This window comes from Vulpes lagopus, chromosome 12 (assembly GCF_018345385.1).
Source record: "Vulpes lagopus strain Blue_001 chromosome 12, ASM1834538v1, whole genome shotgun sequence".
In the NCBI taxonomy this organism is placed as follows: domain Eukaryota; kingdom Metazoa; phylum Chordata; class Mammalia; order Carnivora; family Canidae; genus Vulpes; species Vulpes lagopus.
The window spans coordinates 49519104-49536941 of NC_054835.1; the positions used below are offsets into that span (position 1 = coordinate 49519104).

At 50.7% G+C, this 17838-nt stretch overlaps 1 protein-coding gene across 1 annotated transcript in view; it reads right to left on the reverse strand.

Moving 5' to 3' along the window:
• The window catches only part of FAM20A (FAM20A golgi associated secretory pathway pseudokinase), a 48910-nt gene extending 34899 nt beyond the window's left edge, over positions 1–14011 (reverse strand). Inside the window, exon 1 of the mRNA XM_041726712.1 lies at positions 13042–14011. Within this exon, the coding sequence (XP_041582646.1) occupies positions 13042–13424 (383 nt within the window). The 5' untranslated portion in view covers positions 13425–14011. The remainder of the gene's footprint in view (positions 1–13041) is intronic.
• Positions 14012–17838: the final 3827 nt, after the last annotated feature.

Below are 17838 nucleotides of genomic sequence, written 5' to 3' on the forward strand. Positions count from 1 at the left end.
CCCAAAGACCTAATGTCCATGACCTAAACCCTGGGACCTGTGAATGTGACCTTATTTGGAAACAGAATCTGTGCCGACGTAACAAAGTTAAGGATTTTGAGATGAGATGGTCTTGCATTATCCACATGTGCCCCAGATCCAATGACACATGTCCTTATAGGAGAGCGACACAGGCAGACGCGGAGAAGACACAGACTCACAGAGACAGAAGAGGAGGTGATAAGACCATGGAGGCAGAGTAGTTGGGAGTGACGCAGCCACAAGTCAAAGAATGCTGGCAGCCACTAACTGTTGTAAGAGGCAAAGAACTGGTTCTCCCCCAGGGCCTCTGGACAGAAGGCTGTCCTCTGCCAAGTTGACACCTGGGTTTCAGCTTCAGCCTCCAGAATTGTGAAAGAATAAATTTAAATTACAGTATCCCTAAGAAACAAATGCCAGTGACTAAATTCCCTTCTCAGAACTTGCTCAGGAAATGCTAACATCCAGTGGCTTAGGGACATGACTTCTGGCTTCCGAGAAGTGGGACAGACATCTCGGGCACATAGCCATCGCCCTACGTCTCGTCAAGTGTTCTCTGCGCAGAGGTCCAGGCCACTGAGCAAAACAGTGTATGGCATTAAAATCCATCCTTGATGGTATATTTAATTTTCTGATAGCAAATTATACTAGAAGACCTCCGTTTCTCACTATGATATTATCATAATGCAATGATTGTGATTATAAGAAACACGGCACACAGATTTTTCCCTGTGTTGCTTTGATGCCATCAGGTTTCACTGAAGGGGTTTTTGCTCGTTTCAACAGAAAGTTCTCTGAGAGGGGTGGCTTCCAAAGGTCTCTGCAAAGACAGCACTTTGCTGCCCAGGGGCCCTACATAGAGTCCACTGCAGACAACTGAGGCCGGGCCAGCCCAGGCTGAGGCCAAGGACACTGTTTTATATCAAAACACAGATCGACGGCATGTCTTTCCATGAGGATACTCAGGGCAACCTCTTACTGGCTCTGAAGACCCATCCTTGTCTATGGTGAACTAATTACAGACTGTTCAAAAGAGCTTCAGGAAGTAGAAAGAACTCTACATATTCATGCCCTTAATAATATTAACAATTATCATCATAAATGCCTTACAGATAAGTGAAGGGGTAATGGTCTTTGGAAATTTGCTTATAAAATACAGGCTCTTAATACACCTGATAAATGAAAACCAGTCTTCATCATTGTTCTAATTATTATGTTGGTTCATATGAAAGGAAGTGCTTAAAAATTTACAAAACAGGGGCACCCGGGTGGCTCAGTGGTTGAGCATCTGCCTTCGGGTCAGTTCGTGATCCCAGGGTCCTGGGACTGAATCCTGCATTGGGCTCCCTGCGGGGAGCCTGCTTCTCCCTCTGCCTTTGTCTCTACCTTTCTCTCTGTCTCTCTCATGAATAAATAAATAAAATATTTTTAAAATAAATAAATAAATACAAATGTACAAAACAAGTTTTAAACACTTTGTGAGCTGCTGTGTCCTGGACCCATTCGATCAGAGCATCTGTGGCCTTGGGGAAGGCTAGGACCACTGTGGGACGGATGCAGGGACACAGCCAAGAATCAGCCTCGGACCTCAGAAATGGTCTCCAAGGGAAGGAGGAACTTCAAGTCTATCCATAAACAGGTAGATTAAAGAAAGGTTGAATGAAGAGCTAAACAAACACTTGGCCCAAAGGAAGGGATTGAGGCTGTCTTGTCTGGGCGTGAGGGAGTTCTCAGGGGGTTGAGAAGGGAGGCCCAGAGGCCTCATGAAGCTGGAAGAACTGCACCAAGAGGAGGGGACCATTTCAGAGATGACTTTGCCTGTGCCCCAGGAGCTGAGGGGGAGCCAGGCCTAAACCAGCAGATTAGTCATAACCATTCCCCATCACTTAGCCTCTAGATTAGTCTGCTCAGGCTGCTGTGACAACATACCACATACTGGTGTGGCTTAAGCAATAGAGGTCTATTTCTCATGGTTCCGGAGGCTAGAAATCAAAGATCAAGGTGTCAACAGACTTGGTTTCTCCTAAGGCCTGTCTCTAGGGCTAGAGGGTGGCTGTCTTCTCCCTGTGTCCTCACCTGGACTTCCCTCTGTGCAGAGGTATCCCTGGTGTCTCTCCCTCTTCTTTCAAGGGCACCAGTCATAGCGGATTAAGGCCCCACCCTTGTGACCTCATTTCACCTTAATGGTAATTATCTAGTCTCCAACTACAGTCACATTTTGAGGTGTACTTCAGGTTAGAACTTGCATAAATGAAGTTTGTGGGAACACAACTCAGTCCATAACAGCTTCTTTCAATTCTTGAAGGGTTATGTTAGATTTCTTTGTCACTGACCTATGGGGCAGGCTCTTGCCACAGCTAAGTGATGGGGACTTCCTCTGAGCCTTTACGCAGTGGAACAGTACTAAGATACTAGACCTCCTCCTCTTTGATGGCCAGGAGACTGAGTCTCCCCACATGGCCTTTTTTTTTTTTTTAAGATTTTTTATTTATTTATTTGTGAGAGACAAACACAGAAAGAGAGGCAGAGACATAGGCAGAGGGAGAAGCAGACTCCTCATGGGGACCCTGATGCAGGACTTGATCTCAGGACTCTGGGATCATGCCCTGAGCCAGAGGCAGGCACTCAAGCACTAGGCCACCCAGGCATCCCACCCACATGGTCTTTGATCTATCTTGGCCAATAAAATGTAGCAGAAGTTACATTGAGCAGGTTCTGGCCAGGACCTAAGGGACTATTCTCTCTTGGTAAACTGCTACCACCATGTGATGAAGCCTGGATTAGCTGACTGGGGGATACCAGGGCATGGAGAGCCACGATCATCATCTCAGCCAGGATCCCAGACACGGGACCTCATGAGAGAAGGTACATCCAAGATCAGCAGAGCTTATGTAGCAGTGAAGCACAGATGTCTCAGTGATCCCAGCAGAGGCCAGAAGAACACTCAGCTGAGCCCAGCCCAGATTGCTGACTTGCAGAATCATGAGCTAATAAATGGTTCTTGTTCTTTTCCTTTTCTTTTTTTTAATGGTTCTTGTTTTAAGTCACTATATTTTGGAATGATTCATTGTGCAGCAAAAGCAAACAGTATACAAGCTCTAAAAAATGTTCTCTTATGCTCAAGTAGCCAGAAGCATTGGCAAAGCCATGATGGGGGGCGTGGTCATTTAGAGAGCAACTGCTATGCTCTCCTTACTGCGAACAGCTGGGGGAGGGGCACGGGATTTGGGTTCTAGGCGCATTGATTTTAGAGAAAAGAAGAAAAGATGTTTATTCTATTTCCACAAATTCCAAATCAGTAGTTTTCAAAAATTTTCTAGAAGTGGAACCTCCCTTACAAAAGAAATCTTACACAGAACCTCCAATGTATCAAATAAACAAAATTTATAATTTGTCATTATGAACCTAATTTATGGGGTAAAATATGTAAACTTATTTTTAAAAGTTAATCAGTAAGAATGAGAGGGATAACAGGATTATGAACTCAAGCATCCAAAATTGGGGGTAATGGGAGACAGTCTAATTTCAGTACCTGATTAATTTCCACACATTGTTTTGGTAGTAGAGTACAAAAAATTCTGATAAACACACATAAGTAGTTGGGACGGGAGAGAGTTTTTAACAGCTCACCTTGCAATCTCAGGATACTTCTCAGTTAAACAAAGAGAGGAGAAGCCATCTGTCCGCATAAATTACCTGCTAGAGGCTCAGTGTGCTGCCATGTGCATAACACAATCGGGTGTGAGCTTTCTCATATTGCGTCAAAATCATCTTAAAGTACACTCTTTCAAGGTGAAAATTAATCATTTGCAGGACCCGAGAAGTGCCTCCCAACACCCTGGAAGTTCATGGAGCGCACTTGGAAAATGAATATCCCATATTCCCGCTCTGGTAGACTTTGAAGCAGAAACGTTGGTCAAAGATGTGCCATGCTTGCAAAACAGGGTGGCGGGGAGCCTTTAGGGGACCACAAACTCCCCTCTTCATTTCCTAAGGAACATAGGCCTGAGGAAGGTAAGTGATTTCTTCACAGGCACCTTGGCTCCAAGTGGAATCTCTTCTCAGGAGACAGAGACATGAATGAGCCCGTGAATGAGCTGTGTCCACATCAGTTTCTTCTTTGGACTCTCCCGGGAAGGGAGTAAAGTTGATGTAAGCCCCAATACATAAAGATGCTTGTCTTCTTGGGAGGATTTTAGTGGTTGGTGTAAAAAGTGTGCACATGCTAGGAATGTGTTATGAATGATTTTGGTATATTTTTTATTTTTATTTTTTTAAAGACTTTATTTGTTTGACAGAGAGAGAGAGAGAGGACCAAGTGGGGGGACCAAGTGGGGGTGAGGAGCAGAGGGAGAGGGAGAGGGAGACGCAGACTTCCCACTGAGCGCAGAGCCTGATGTGGGGATCCATCCCGGGACCCTGGAATCATGACCTGAGCCAAAGGTAGACACTCAACTACCTGAGCCACCCAGGCACCCTTGAATTTCGTTTTAAAAAGTCTTAATTACACTTGATGGGATGAGCACTGGGTGTTATGCTATATGTTGGCAAATTGAACTCCAATAAAAAAAAATGCCAATTAAAAAAAAAAAAGTCTTAAAACTCCAGAACAGTGTCTACAGGAGTCAGAAAGTGCCCTAGGCTTAAGCTGAGAAATGTTCCAGCATCACTAGTCAGGGCAGTTCCTCCAGGATCCCCGCAGGCTGTCCATCCACCAAGCCCCCCCACTTCCAGGACTGCTCTTCCCCATCCTGAGCCACCTGCCCAGAAAGAAGTCTCCAATGGCTCCGCCCCCTGGCATCTGTGATTGGTTGAGGGGTGGGCCGCCCCTTCAAGGGTGAACCCATCAGAGCCCTGTATGGCCCCCCTGTTTTCTCAGACAGGGTCAATCAGCATCTCTGCTCAGAATCTTTCTTTTTGAACTTGGGAGAAACCCGTTTGTCCCTCCGGCCCTAGGGCTGCTGGGACTTGACTCTGCAGGCGGGGGATTGAAACTAGGAAGACAGAAAGGACAGCTGCCCTTTACTGAGTTTTGGTTCCTGGAGTCCCTGCATGTCCTCCTCTGGCCCGCGTTACTCTGTCACTTGAAACCAAAGTATACTTTTTGGAACTAATAAACTATTTCTTGGGGGAAATAAGCATATGCACAGGATGCAAATTTGGCATCACATTTTTTTTGGGGGGGGGCATCACATTTAAATACAGACCTCATCACTTGAACTCAGTGGGGTCCAATGAGCCTGTGAAAGATGCCCCGCGACGGACCCGTGGTTGATAAGGGGCTTGATTTGATTGTGAAGCTGTGGTTGGTCTCTGCCTTGCGCCTCTGACTGCACAAAAAGCTGCTCCTGGTTGAGCATCATTCTTGCATCAGAGCTGAAAAACACGAGCTGAGCTGTGAAGTGCAGATAAATGCACGGTTCCTACAGGATTTGCAACTATTCAGCCAGGGAAGAAAATGAGTCAGAGATAGCAAACTCCCATTTGGACTGATGAGACCGAGGCCCTGCGGCTCACTGGAGCGGGCCAGGAGAGACCCTTTGTCCCAGCATGCAGATTCCATTTGGGTCAGCATCATCGGACAGATTTCCCTGGGACCCACCAAGCTTGCCCAGGCTCAGGTTTGCTAGCTGAGCGCGGTGCTTGGCTTCCCAGGGCCAGACAGCCCTGGTTTCCTTCTGCCAGCCGAGATCTTTTCTAACCCGCCCCTGTCTTCCAAGTTTTCTAAAATTCCACCTCTTCCCGGGCCAGCTTCTCAGACCCTGGGTCCCCGCTGCCAACGCTTCTCAAGTTTCTATTTTACTCTCCATAGTTTGCTGAATTTTATTACAGGTCCTTGGCTTCTCTTCCACCATTCTCTGCTTCCCTGCGGCTCCCCAAATGGAACTGGTCTGTTATTAGGGGATCCAATAAATTAGACCTTTTTCTGATTCTTAGCGTGGTCTGTTGCCCAAGCCAGATTCCACTGGCCGCCCCCGGTGCCTGGCCTTGGAAGTCCTGGATGCCAGCATCGCCACGGCACTCAAACTCCCGTCTGTCCTGATTTCACATTTCAACCACAGGACACGCTGCCAAGTGACAGAGCTAAGCTCCCCCCCCACCCCCCCTTTTTTTTTTTTTGTTTTCTCTTCGCTGTGGTTTTCATCAGGCATAGATGTGTGTGCCTGCCTGTAACAACAGGTTCACAGATGCTCCTCTGCCTGGTAACTTCTGTTCCACTCAAGTGGCAGCTGTTGAGAATGGTATCCCCACTGGGCTTTCGGCCACATGCAAGCCTACTTCAGCAGAACCCACAGGCTCTTGTCAGCCTCCCGCTTAATGAATAATCACAAGAAAAACACAGGTCAGCATCTGCCAAGGGGGCAGCACAGGGATTGCTCTGGCGAAGTCAGGATCTCTGTGCTTCCCACTTGCTTTCATGCAAACTTCTTGGCTGCTCTTCCTCAGAAAGTGCAGGAAGCTAAGGAAATTCCCTCTTCCTGGCACTTGACACCTTCTCAACTTTCCTTCAGGGCTTTTTTTTTTTTTTCTAAATTGATTTTATTTAAGCTATTGCAATAAAGAGAACACCCACCCCAGATTCGGATTTCAGAATGTCTAAGTAGGGTGGTTTTTGTCTTAGACCTGCAGAGGGAGGAGTAGAAAGTTATAGCTGGGGTGATTTTACAGTTGGGACTGTTTTAGTTTGAGGATTTTTTTTCATAGGAGATAACAGGCCATTTACTAACAGCCCCCAAATCCTGATGTTGTCTGTTCCCAATTATTTGTTTCATGGATATTTACTCTGGCTCCCCCCACCCCCACCTCATGGGATACCATGAAGCAGATATATTAATGTGACCATGGGCAAGCTGGGGGCTTTTCATGCCAGGAGCAAGTGGCCAGTCATTCTCACAGGGAGCTTCACACAGCCACCATGAAGCTGGATGGTGTCCAGTCATAAAAAATAATATGGTATTATATGGAGAGGATGCATACAGTCAGGGAGGGACCAGAGTGGGTGGAGGTAGTTAGGAAAGCCTTTCCAGAAGAGGGAAAGAGGGCCTGTGGACCTCAAAGGATGCACAGTGGTGGAGCTGATGGTTAGGGCATGCATTCTGGAGCCAGACCCTCTGGGTTCAAAGCCTGCCTGTGGTTTGCTAGTTGCCTGATCTCGGAAGGCAAGTTATGCAACCTTCTTGTCCCCAGTATCCTCTGTGAAATGAAATAAACAGAAGCGCTGTATTTGTTTGCTATTGCTGTGTAACAAACTACTCCAAACCTAGTGGCGTAAAGTCACACCCATCTGTTAGCTCACAGAGTTTAGAGGCCAGAAGCCCAGCGCAGCACAGCTGTGCTCTCTGCACCAGCTTTGCAAGGGTGATGTCCAGCTGTTGACCAGGTTGAGTTCTTGTCCAGAGACTCGGGGGAAAAATCTGCTTCTGAGCTCATTCTTGCTGTTGGCAGAATCATATCCTTGTGGTTGTGGGACTGATGTCCCTGTTTCCCTGCTGGCGTCGCCTGAGGGACAGTCTTAACTCCTGAGTGTCCTTTGCCACATGGCCCTCTCTCTCCATCTTCCAGTCAGCAATGGTCCATCAGATCTTTATCATTCTTTGAATCTATGAATTCCTTTTCTTCCATCAGCTGGAGAAAACTCCTTGCTTTTTTCTTTTTTTTTTTAAGTTTTTTTTTTTTAATTTTTGTTTATTTATGATAGTCACAGAGAGAGAGAGAGAGAGAGAGAGAGAGAGGCAGAGACACAGGCAGAGGGAGAAGCAGGCTCCATGCACTGGGAGCCCGACGTGGGGTTCGATCCCGGGTCTCCCGGATCGCACCCTGGGCCAAAGGCAGGCGCTAAACCGCTGCGCCACCCAGGGATCCCGCTTTTTTCTTTTTTAAAGATTTATTTATTTATTTTAGAGACTGAGAGTGTGTGCCCTAGCAAGAGGAATGGTGGAGGGAGAGGGAGAGAGAGAATCCTCAAGCGGATTCCCTGCTGAGCATGGAGCTCAATCCTAGGACCCTAAGATCATGAACTGAGTTAAACACTCAACCAACTGAGCCACCCAAGCACCCCAAAACTACCCCCCTTTTAAAGGGCTCCTGTGAGGGGCATCTGGGTGGCTCAGTGGTTGAACATCTGCCTCAGCTCAGGGCACCATCCTGGGGTTCTGGGATTGAGTCCCACATCACGCTCCTCATGGGGAGCCTGCTTCTCCCTCTGCCTATGTCTCTGCCTCTCTCTCTGTGTCTCTCATGAATAAATCAATAAAATCTTAAAAAAATAAAAAATAAAATTAAAAGCCCCTGTGATTAGGTCAGACATACCTGGATAATGTCTCTATCTCAAGGTCAACTCATCTGGGAGTTTAATGACATCTGTAAGATCCCTTTACAGCAGTACCTAGGTTAGAATTTGGTTGAATAATGAGGAGAAAGTGTGTGTACACAGGGCTGGGAATCTAATGGGGCCCTCTTGGAATTTTGTCTACCACATGCCCCTACTTCTAAGGAAACTATAAAGCCCAAATTAGCAAATGTATGGGAGGTACCTGGACCAGGTCAAGCATGTTTCTGGTAGGGGGATTTGCATGCAAATATTTAGCCCGTTGAGTTCCCAGGACTGTTGTGAACTTTGGATGATGAAAGGAGGTGTTTGGGGTTGGGACCAAGGGAACCACTGACAAACATGCCTCCAGTGCTTGGCCGTGGGACTTCGTTTTGATATCACTGGACATAGGAAGTGCCTGTCTTCCTTGGATGGACATCACTACTACCCTCCCTGATGCAAGTCTTTGCTGCAATAACGGTGGTAAAGACTGGGTTCTGGAATGACAGAGAAGAAGGGCCCCCCCAAAGGCCTCTGGATTAACCCTCTCAGAAACCATCTGTTTGCAGTTGTGGCTCAGAGAAGAGTGCAGAGGTTTCTTCCAGCTACAAGTCCAGGGATGCAGAAACCGCTAAAATAATAGCTGTTCCCAGATCAGCCAAGCAAAGCTCTAATTGGAAGAGAAAAATGGGAGTTAGGATTCCCACTCCCTCTGCTAAGCACACATGGGTCTGGTCAAGGTCCATCTGCAGATTGAAGGAGGCCATTTCCTTTCTTAGCCTAGCATCCCGGGCCAAAGAATCCGACAAGGGGCCAAGGCCCTGGTGACTCTGGGAGAAAGGCAAGTGGCCTCCATCCAGGAGGGAGAACCTGGACACTGATCTGCCTTGCGAGCTGAACTGCTTGCTCCCAGTCTATGCTCCACATGGTCTGGGGCCAGCACGGGACCAACAGGAAAGAGACGAAGAGGTACAGGTACAGGGAGACGGAGGGGGTGAGAAGAAAGAGATTGTACTGTTCATTCCATAGATGCCATGGTGGGAAGAAGCTTCGCCTTCAGAACCTCCCAGACCAGACAGTTCTCGTTTCCAGCTGACTTCTTTTTCATCTCTCCCGCAACTTCTCCACTGCCCCCCACCCCTCCTATCCCTGCCTCTGCTGCTGGATCTTCTCAAAGCTTCCCCGGAAAAGACTTGAGCCAATTTACTCCCCTTAAACAACTGTCACTTTTGAAAAGCTGCCCAGTCTCTTTGCTGTGATTTTCAAAGAGCTACTCAGGGCTCGGCTTGCTTTCGGTGACAGCAAGGAGGTAGGAGGAGAGGGAAAGACAGGTGCTTCCTGTCTCTGGGCTGGTGGGAAAAACACAGATACACACACATACATGCTCCTGAGAAATGTTGAAGCTATAATTGTAGGAAAATACAACCTTCCTGATACCCGAGGAAATGTCAAGGAAGAAAAGCAGAGAGTAGGGGACCCGCGTGTGTGTGCTAGCTGCTGGAGTTTCGACACCAGGGGGGGATGACCCTGTTTGACCTTGCCTATCAAGACCAGAGGGTTACAGAGGAGCCAACGAAAGATAAGAGGGCAAAGGGCCAGGCCAAGCTGGACCACTTCTGACATGTCAAAGGACAGATGTTGGGCGGCCTGTGGGCAGAGAAGAAACCCAGCCCACAAACCCAGGAAGCCCAGCCTCTAGGAGGTAGAGAATTGCAACAAGGTGAGCAGCTACCTGTGCCCCAGGTAAGCCCCTGCTTTCCATTATTACTTTGAAAGGAAAAGGCCTCATCTGGCCTCATCTGGCTGGTTGGTTTATGGCCTGAAGTCCTGCGGTCTACACCCTCCCCTCGCTCCTTCTGCTGTCTCCTTTTCACTATTCAAGACAGGTGCCAAACATGTCATCACGCCTGATGGAGCCTGGCGTTGTCTCGCTCGCTGCGATCAGCGACCAACAACCTGACAGAAACACTTCCCTGATTGCATTTTTAACCCGGACGGTGCCACACTTGGTTACGTCTTGAGGGAGGAAGGAAGAGGACGCGAGGGAAAAGCAGTGGGTTGAGGAAGTTCGCAGACGTGGCCGAGTGTCCGACAGCACAAGACAGTCCACACGACACACGATGCATCTTTTGCATCTCAACTTCGCCCAACATTGACCTACAATGAGCAAATATTGATCCCAAACCAGAAACGTCCCAAATCAATGTCCAAGCTCCATCTTCCACTGAAATCAGAAAGGAATGTGCTGGGGTGGGGGTGGGGGGAGAAACTAGGTCATTACCTACCTTTTATTGGTCACGAGCTCGCGTTGTAGAAAGCTACCTTCCAACTTCAAACCATTACTTATTAGTGTGGTGGTTAAAAAAAAAAATTACTCAAATTGATGGTCTCTTCTGGGCGAGTGGTGAAGAATGCTGATTTGGCTTAGCTCACTCCCTGAAACTCCCCTGGTGGGGCCGATGGCTGGCCGCTACGATTATTTTCGATAACACTTAACGTTAGGTAATTATTGGCATGATGGCAACCGTATAGGTGTATAAATGTCTAGTTTTTCAACATTGGCTGGGTTGTGGCTGCAAACAAGGAGGGCTCGTCCGTGCAAGAGATACACAATTAGTAAGGTCATTCCCTATTTCTTCCTTCGCTGTCGGTTCTAATTATTTGTCTGCACAGAACTCTGGAGGCTTCCCTGGCCCAGAGTAGCCGCAGTAGCACATAGTGGCAGACGTGTGGGCTTCATCGATGCCTCCCTGCGCTGAATGTTCACCAGGGCACCACCTCGCTTCAGGTAACGAGTGACTTACCTCTGACCATAGAACTCTGGGCGTGATTCACATTCACACTGGCTAATGAGTCTTCCATGTTCCGTCTTTAACCCTGACATAGGTAACAACGCCTACGCTAGGTAGCATCATCCTGCTGACGTTCACCATACAGGTGGGGTGGGGGTAGGTGTTCTCTGCGTCCGAGGTCAAGTTTCAACACTCGAGAGCGCAGCTTACTCGCCTGTTACAGCCCCCAAACCTCACTTGGGACCTCAAGTATCCAAAGGGAGAGGAAAATACAATGTCACAACTGTCACAGTCAACCAACCGCGCGAAACTACGCTGTCGCCTCTGAACACAGCAACGTGAGCAGCCCCCACTGGCCCTCTGTGAAATGACCAAAATCATTTCTGGGCAGTAGCATGGGTTTTTGTGACACAGAATGGTGCAGAAATCAAGCTCAAGATCGACTGTAGGACACGCTGGTGAGAAAGATTTTTGCTTTTCTGCCTAAACATTCCCCCCAGGACTTTCCTTCAGGACCAAGGTAACCTTAAGAAGTTGAAGGCCGCACAAATGTGAATGCGTGAATGCTGATCTACATTTACAAAAGCAAGTGACTTTGCTCCACAGTCCCCTCATTCTCGAACCTTTCAACAGACGCGCAGACAATTTTCTAAGGGCAAAACTTCCTAGTCCATTGATCCCGACGCCCGCGTTATTGGTGAAATCAAGGTAATGCTGAAAAATGACAGCGTCTGAGAAGCCGTCTCAAACTGCCTTGTTATCCCACGCAATTAGCAATGCACTGGAGAGCCACCTCCTTTCTAACTTAAAGCCATCGGCCACCGAGCTGCAATCGAAATCCACCATAGTGAGTTCAGCCAATAGCTCCCCATTTCGACCCCCCCCAAAGTCCTCCCTCTCTCAAGCCACAGCCGGTCTCAGCACTGCAGAATAATGAGCAAACAGTTAAATTGGGCTAGCACTGAGTCTCCACCGAGATTTATGGTCTACCCATCCTCCGCAGGGACTCTAAAACCATCCGATGACATCTCATTTTGAAATCTCTTGTATTATTAAGAAAAGTGATGGGTGTGGTGCAAAAATGAACTCTGGATGTGAGTGATATTTAGACAAGTCTGTACTTCAAAACAGAATTCTAGCTCATGTGAAGGTCTCTGTCATTTGCTGGGGGAATATCAGTATTGACTATTCCCTCGTCTCCAAACCACCCCCCTTCCCACCCTTTTTACCAAGATAGCTTCTTCATTGAATCCCAAATAGGTTGGGTCTTTTTCTGCCCCCCCCCCACTCGCCTCTCCCCCCCCTACATTTTGCTTTGGATCTTAAAAATTCCCAGGTGGATTTTTATCTCCTCTGTGAAAGCATCAATCGTCAGCTCCAAATCAGCCCCAATTACCACGACACTAACTAAAACCACCTTCAAAGTTAGAGCATGGACCAGGGGGACAGCCAGGGTTTAAATAGAAGGGGGTGGGGGTGGGGTGGGGAGAGGAACGACTTACTCTCTGCCCCAGCTGACCTCCTGTGATCTCTGACCTGGGCAGAGGAGTAAGTCAAGAGAATGAGCTGGGTTTCCAGGGGAGTAGCCTTGCTTTCTGGAAGGCACCCAGGTCCCAAGCTAAGTGCGGAACTGAAAGCGGCTCTGGAGCTGGGCTGCTTGGGAACGCGCTCCGCCACCACCCGGGTCCCACGTGGGGACGGGGCAGCGGCGCCGGGAACAGAAGTGGGGCTACGGAGTGCCCTGGGGGCTCCGGGGGTGGGGGGGGGAGGCCGGGGCAGTTCTTGGCGGTGCTACCGGCACAGAAACTTTTTCTCCCGCTGAGATGCGCTCGGGGCCGGGCGCTGCGGTGCGCGGCCGCTGGAGGGGGCCGGGGCCGGGGCCGCGGTGGGGGCCGGGGCCGGGCGCGCCGGGGTCCTCACCTGTTCCAGCGGGCCACCTTCCTCCGGTAGTACCGCAGCGCCTCCTGGCTGGCCAGGAGCGGGTCCTCCGGCCCGGGGACCGGCCCCTCCGGGTCGCGGTACAGCGGGTGGGCGAAGAGGGCCTGCAGCTTGGAGCCGGTCCCGGGCCCCGCTCGGGAAAAGTTGCGCGCGGCCGCGCGGGGGTCCGGGGAGGCGGGCGCCGGGGCCGGGGCCGGGGCCGGGGCGGGGGTCGCGGCGCGGCGGGCGCACGGGCAGCCGGGCGGGCGCTCCCGGGGCCGCAGCTGGCGCCGCACCTGGGGCCAGAGGTGGAAGTAGAGGTCGGCGGACAGCAGCGCGCCCAGCAGCAGCAGGGTCAGCAGGCGGTCCCGGCGCAGCCCGGGCATGGCCCCGCCGGGGCGCGCGCGTCTCCGGGGACCCGGGAGGGCGCCGCGCGCAGAGGGCCGGCCGGGGTGGCGCGGGCCCCCCCTGGAGGGGTGTCGCCCCTGAACTCGGGGGCCCGCGGCGCAGGGCTGGGGGGTGCTCGCGGCGTTGGCGGGCGTCCCTCCTCCGCGCGGAGGGGAGACCCCGGGCCGGTGCCTGCCGGGCCCTGCCTCCCGCACCTGGTGTCCCCGCGCCGCCCGCCAGGAGCCCGCCGCAGGGAAGGGCCGGGGGCGCGGGTGCCTGCTGCCCCCCCGCGGGCGCTCGGGCGCTGGGGGGCGGGAGCGCGGGGAGCGGGCGGGGGCAGGCGGCCGCGGAGCCTGGGGCGTCTGTCCGGAGGATGCTGTCGCTGGGCGGCGGCGGCGACCGCGGCCGCGGCTCCTCCTGCGGGTGGCGGGGACGCCCGTGCCCCCCGGCTGCTCGGGGCGAGCTCTTCTGCGCGCCCGACTCCTCGAGGCAGAGGTGACGCCGGGCCTCCCCCGCCTGGCCCCGCGCCCGCCCCTCCGCCCACTCGCAGCTGGCACCTGCCTCTGGCGCAAGCTCGCAGCCAACTCCGGGGCCGCTGCGGGCTCTGCCCTGCACCTTGTCACCCGGGCCGCTCGGCGCGCCCATCCCCCTCGCCCCAGGCCTCCGGCTCGCGGGGCTCAGTCCCAGCACTGGGGGGGGGGGGGGGGGGGGGACTCAGGGTGTGTGCGTGCCCGTGCGCGTGTGTGCGCCTGTGTATGTGCCACCTTTTAGTCTCATTCTCCTCTTTTTTAGAAAAAAGGCAGTTCCCCCGAAAGTCTTTCTTTTGCAAGATTTGCCAGATGTGTGTGTGTGTGCGTGTGTGTTGTCTTTCCCATCCTCCTCCCTTGCCCCCGGGGCACACACTAGGTCCACAGCCACTACCTGCCCCGCGCGCCTGGCACCCAGTGGGCGCCGAGGAAACACCCGCTTAAGGAACAAAAAAGTTTGTCCTTTAAAAGGAAGGCCCCGACTTTACCTAGAATGTTGGTGATTTCCTGTTTGGATGGAGTTTGGTTCCAACTGTGCTTGCCCTTTTACAAAGAGGAAATTTCTCCCGCACTCGAGGAGGGAGGGGCCTCCCAATCACCCGACTCGGAACTTCTGCATTTAGTTTGGTGGGAAAGTAGTCCACCCAAATGGATCACGGGAGGACACATGCTAGACTTTCTCCGGATAGCTTGTGAGGTCGTTTATACTCCCCCACCTCATTTCCCTTTGGGGGAAGAGGCAGGCCAGGCCTGAACCTGGCTCCTCTACCTAACGGGGGACGGCGGGGAGGGAAGCGCAGGTCTGGGGAGGGAGGCCGCTCTGCCCTGCTGAGGGTTCAGACCACTGCGTCTTTGCCATGAGCTGCCTGCCCAGACGGTGAAGCTGCCCATGTATGTTAATTGTGCTCTTTAACCGCCCACTTTCCTTGCTGGAGTCAGGAATCCTCAGACACACTTTGGCTTGTGGGCTCAGATCAGAGGTCTCTCCCCTGTGCTTGGGGTGGGAGATTCTTGTGGTCTTTGCCATCCACTCATCTGTTACTGAAGACAATAATAGGACCTACCCCTTAGGGTTATCCGGTGCTTGGAACAGACCCCAGGACGTGGTAAATAATTGTGAAATATGCGTTTCCTAGATGTATCACAGCTTCTTGGTTTCTGTAGCCCACTGGGTTAAGTTAGATACTGTTTATGAGCAGGACAAAAGTGATGAAGTATGGGAAAGGGGGATGTCAGACAGGGACCGCTTTCCAGAGCACATCATGGCCTAAAAGTCCAGTCCAAGTGAGAGACCCCCAAGATGATACTCTTGCCATCCGCTTCACTCTGCTGGGTCTGGTGGTGGGCATTTGTAGGGCTTGTTGGATGAGCTCCTTCTTTTTATCTGGAATCAAATTTTAACTGGTCCTCAGGTTTTTTTTTTTTTTTTTTTAAGATTTTATTTATTTATTTATTTATTTATTTATTTATTTATTTATTATTTTGAGAGAAGTGGCAGTGGGGGATGGGGCAGAGAGGAGAGGAAGAGCAGAGGGAGAGGAATAAGCAGACTCTTTGCCGAGTGCGGAGCCCAACATGGGGCTGGATCTCACGACCCTAAGATCATGACCTGAGCCCAAATCAAGAGTCGATTGCTCAACTGACTGAGGCCCTCAGACACCCCTGATCTCCAATTTCTGAGAAACATTGTAACTTCTGATGTATTAGATCCGGCATCATGGCCAGGGGGTGAAGAAGTCAGGCACTGACCAGGGTGCAGGATCTGCACTAGCTCTGTGGCAAACTGGTGTGCATTTTTCTGGGCTGGCAAAGGACATGGACGTGGAGCTATCACTATCTCGTGACTCAGTTCTCCCCTGCTCATGGGGTCACGCTCCCTTAGTAGACTCTGTTGTCTGGCCTCAGTTCAGGGAACAATATTTCTAACTTGATCAGAGATTATCTAAGCACGTTTCTCCTGCCCTATCAAGGTCAAGGGTAAAACTGCACGTGGAAGTCAGATGTTAAGTGTGAATGAGGTTGAGATGGAGACAGGAAATCCTAGGGGCAGGATTGGCCGGTCAGATGCAGGGCTCCTCAGTGTCTTCTTCCCCCCTCTCACAAAGGGGCCCTGCCCTTCTGCTCCTGCTCTGTCTCCCCACATGTTGGCCCTGGCTTCATCCTCTACTTAACTTCAATCCACATCCAAGTTATCCCCCACCACTGTTGACCAGAGCCCAACCATCTGTGTCAAGCCTCCCATTGTGAATCCAGCCCCGCCTTTCCGTTCCCATTGGTCTTGGATGCAGGCAGGTTCTCATCATTTCTTGTTTAGACTCTTGCAAATAGTCTCCTAACTGGTCTCTTGGCTTCCAATATGGCCCCATTTTGGTGCCCACTTGTGTTATGATAGAATCAAAACTTTTGCCAGAGTGAACTTTCTAGCATGTAGAAACAACCACGATATCCTCCTGTTGAAAAGCCTCCATGGTTTCTCATTGTGTGTGGGTTAGGCACCTCACTGGGATGTGGCCTTTCATGGTTTGGCTTCTGTCTCCCCTTCCTGTGTCATCTCCCACTTCTCCTTTGTATGCCCCCCAGATTTCACCCCACAATGATTTCTGCAGTTCCCCAAGTGTTTCATGCTCTCGTAGACATACTTTTATTCAAAAGCTCTTTTGCATGTCCCCACCTGGAGAATGTCTATTGTCTGCCCAAGCCTTGGCCACTTGTCTGACTTTCTCTGATGCTTTCCTCATGCCTGTGAAACGCAGTACAATGTGCTTTCATGTACCCCCATAACTCTTTGCATACACTCCTATTAGGGCATTAACCAGGCTGTGTTTAGCTGTTTGTATGTTAGAGGTTGAATTATACCCCCCACTCCTGCCAATTTATATGTTGAAATTGTAACCCATAATACCTCTGAATGTGATTTTTTAAAAAAATTATTTATTCATGAGACACACACACACACACACACACAGAGACAGAGACACAGGCAGAGGGAAAAGCAGGTTCCCCATGGGGAACCCATGCGGGACTCGATCCCAGGACCCCGGGATCATGCCCTGAGCTGAAGGCAGACACTCAACCACTGAGCCACCCATCTCTCCAAATGTGATCTTATGTAAAAATAGAGTCATTGCAGATGTCATTTAGTTAAAATGAGGTCTTCTTGGAACAGAGGGAGGCCTTAATCCAATATAACTGATGACTCCATAAAGAAGGGAAATTTAGACGCTGAGCCGTGTACACTGGGGTTCTCCACATGAAGATGTGGGCAGAGATCAGGATCATGCTTCTACAAGCCAAAGCTCACAGTGATGGCCAGCAAGCCCCCAGAAACTAGGTAAGAGGAAGCAGCTGATTCTCCTTCATAGTCCCCGGTGGAGACTATCCCTGTCAACACCTTGATCTCAGACTTCTGGCTTCCAGAACCACGAAATAACACACTTCTGTTGTTTGAACCCCCAGTTTCTGGTCCTTTGTGACCACAGCCCTAGACACCAACACAGTCCCCAGGCCTGGCTTCCTCACTCCAGTGCAGAGGCCGAGTGTTACTTATCTCGGGGCCCAAAGCTCTCAGAATAGGGCCTATCACTTGCAGGAGCAGTTGGCACTCAGTGAAGGAAGGGCAATCTTTGAGGGCAGGGATCTCAGGCTGTCTCTGCAACTGTAGGGTGTCACATTGGGCCTGGCACATGGGAGGGGCTTAATCATGAGTTACAATAAAACGACATAGTTTCAGGCCCTGGAGGAGACACAGAAGTATCAGACGTGGTTCCTGCCTTCAAGCATCTTTTATGATTATTGGAGAAAAAGGATCTGTCTGTGCCTACGAGACAGTTGAGGAAAAGTCTGGGGTGATATGCCGGCCAGATTAGGGAATCCGTGCCTCTGCGTG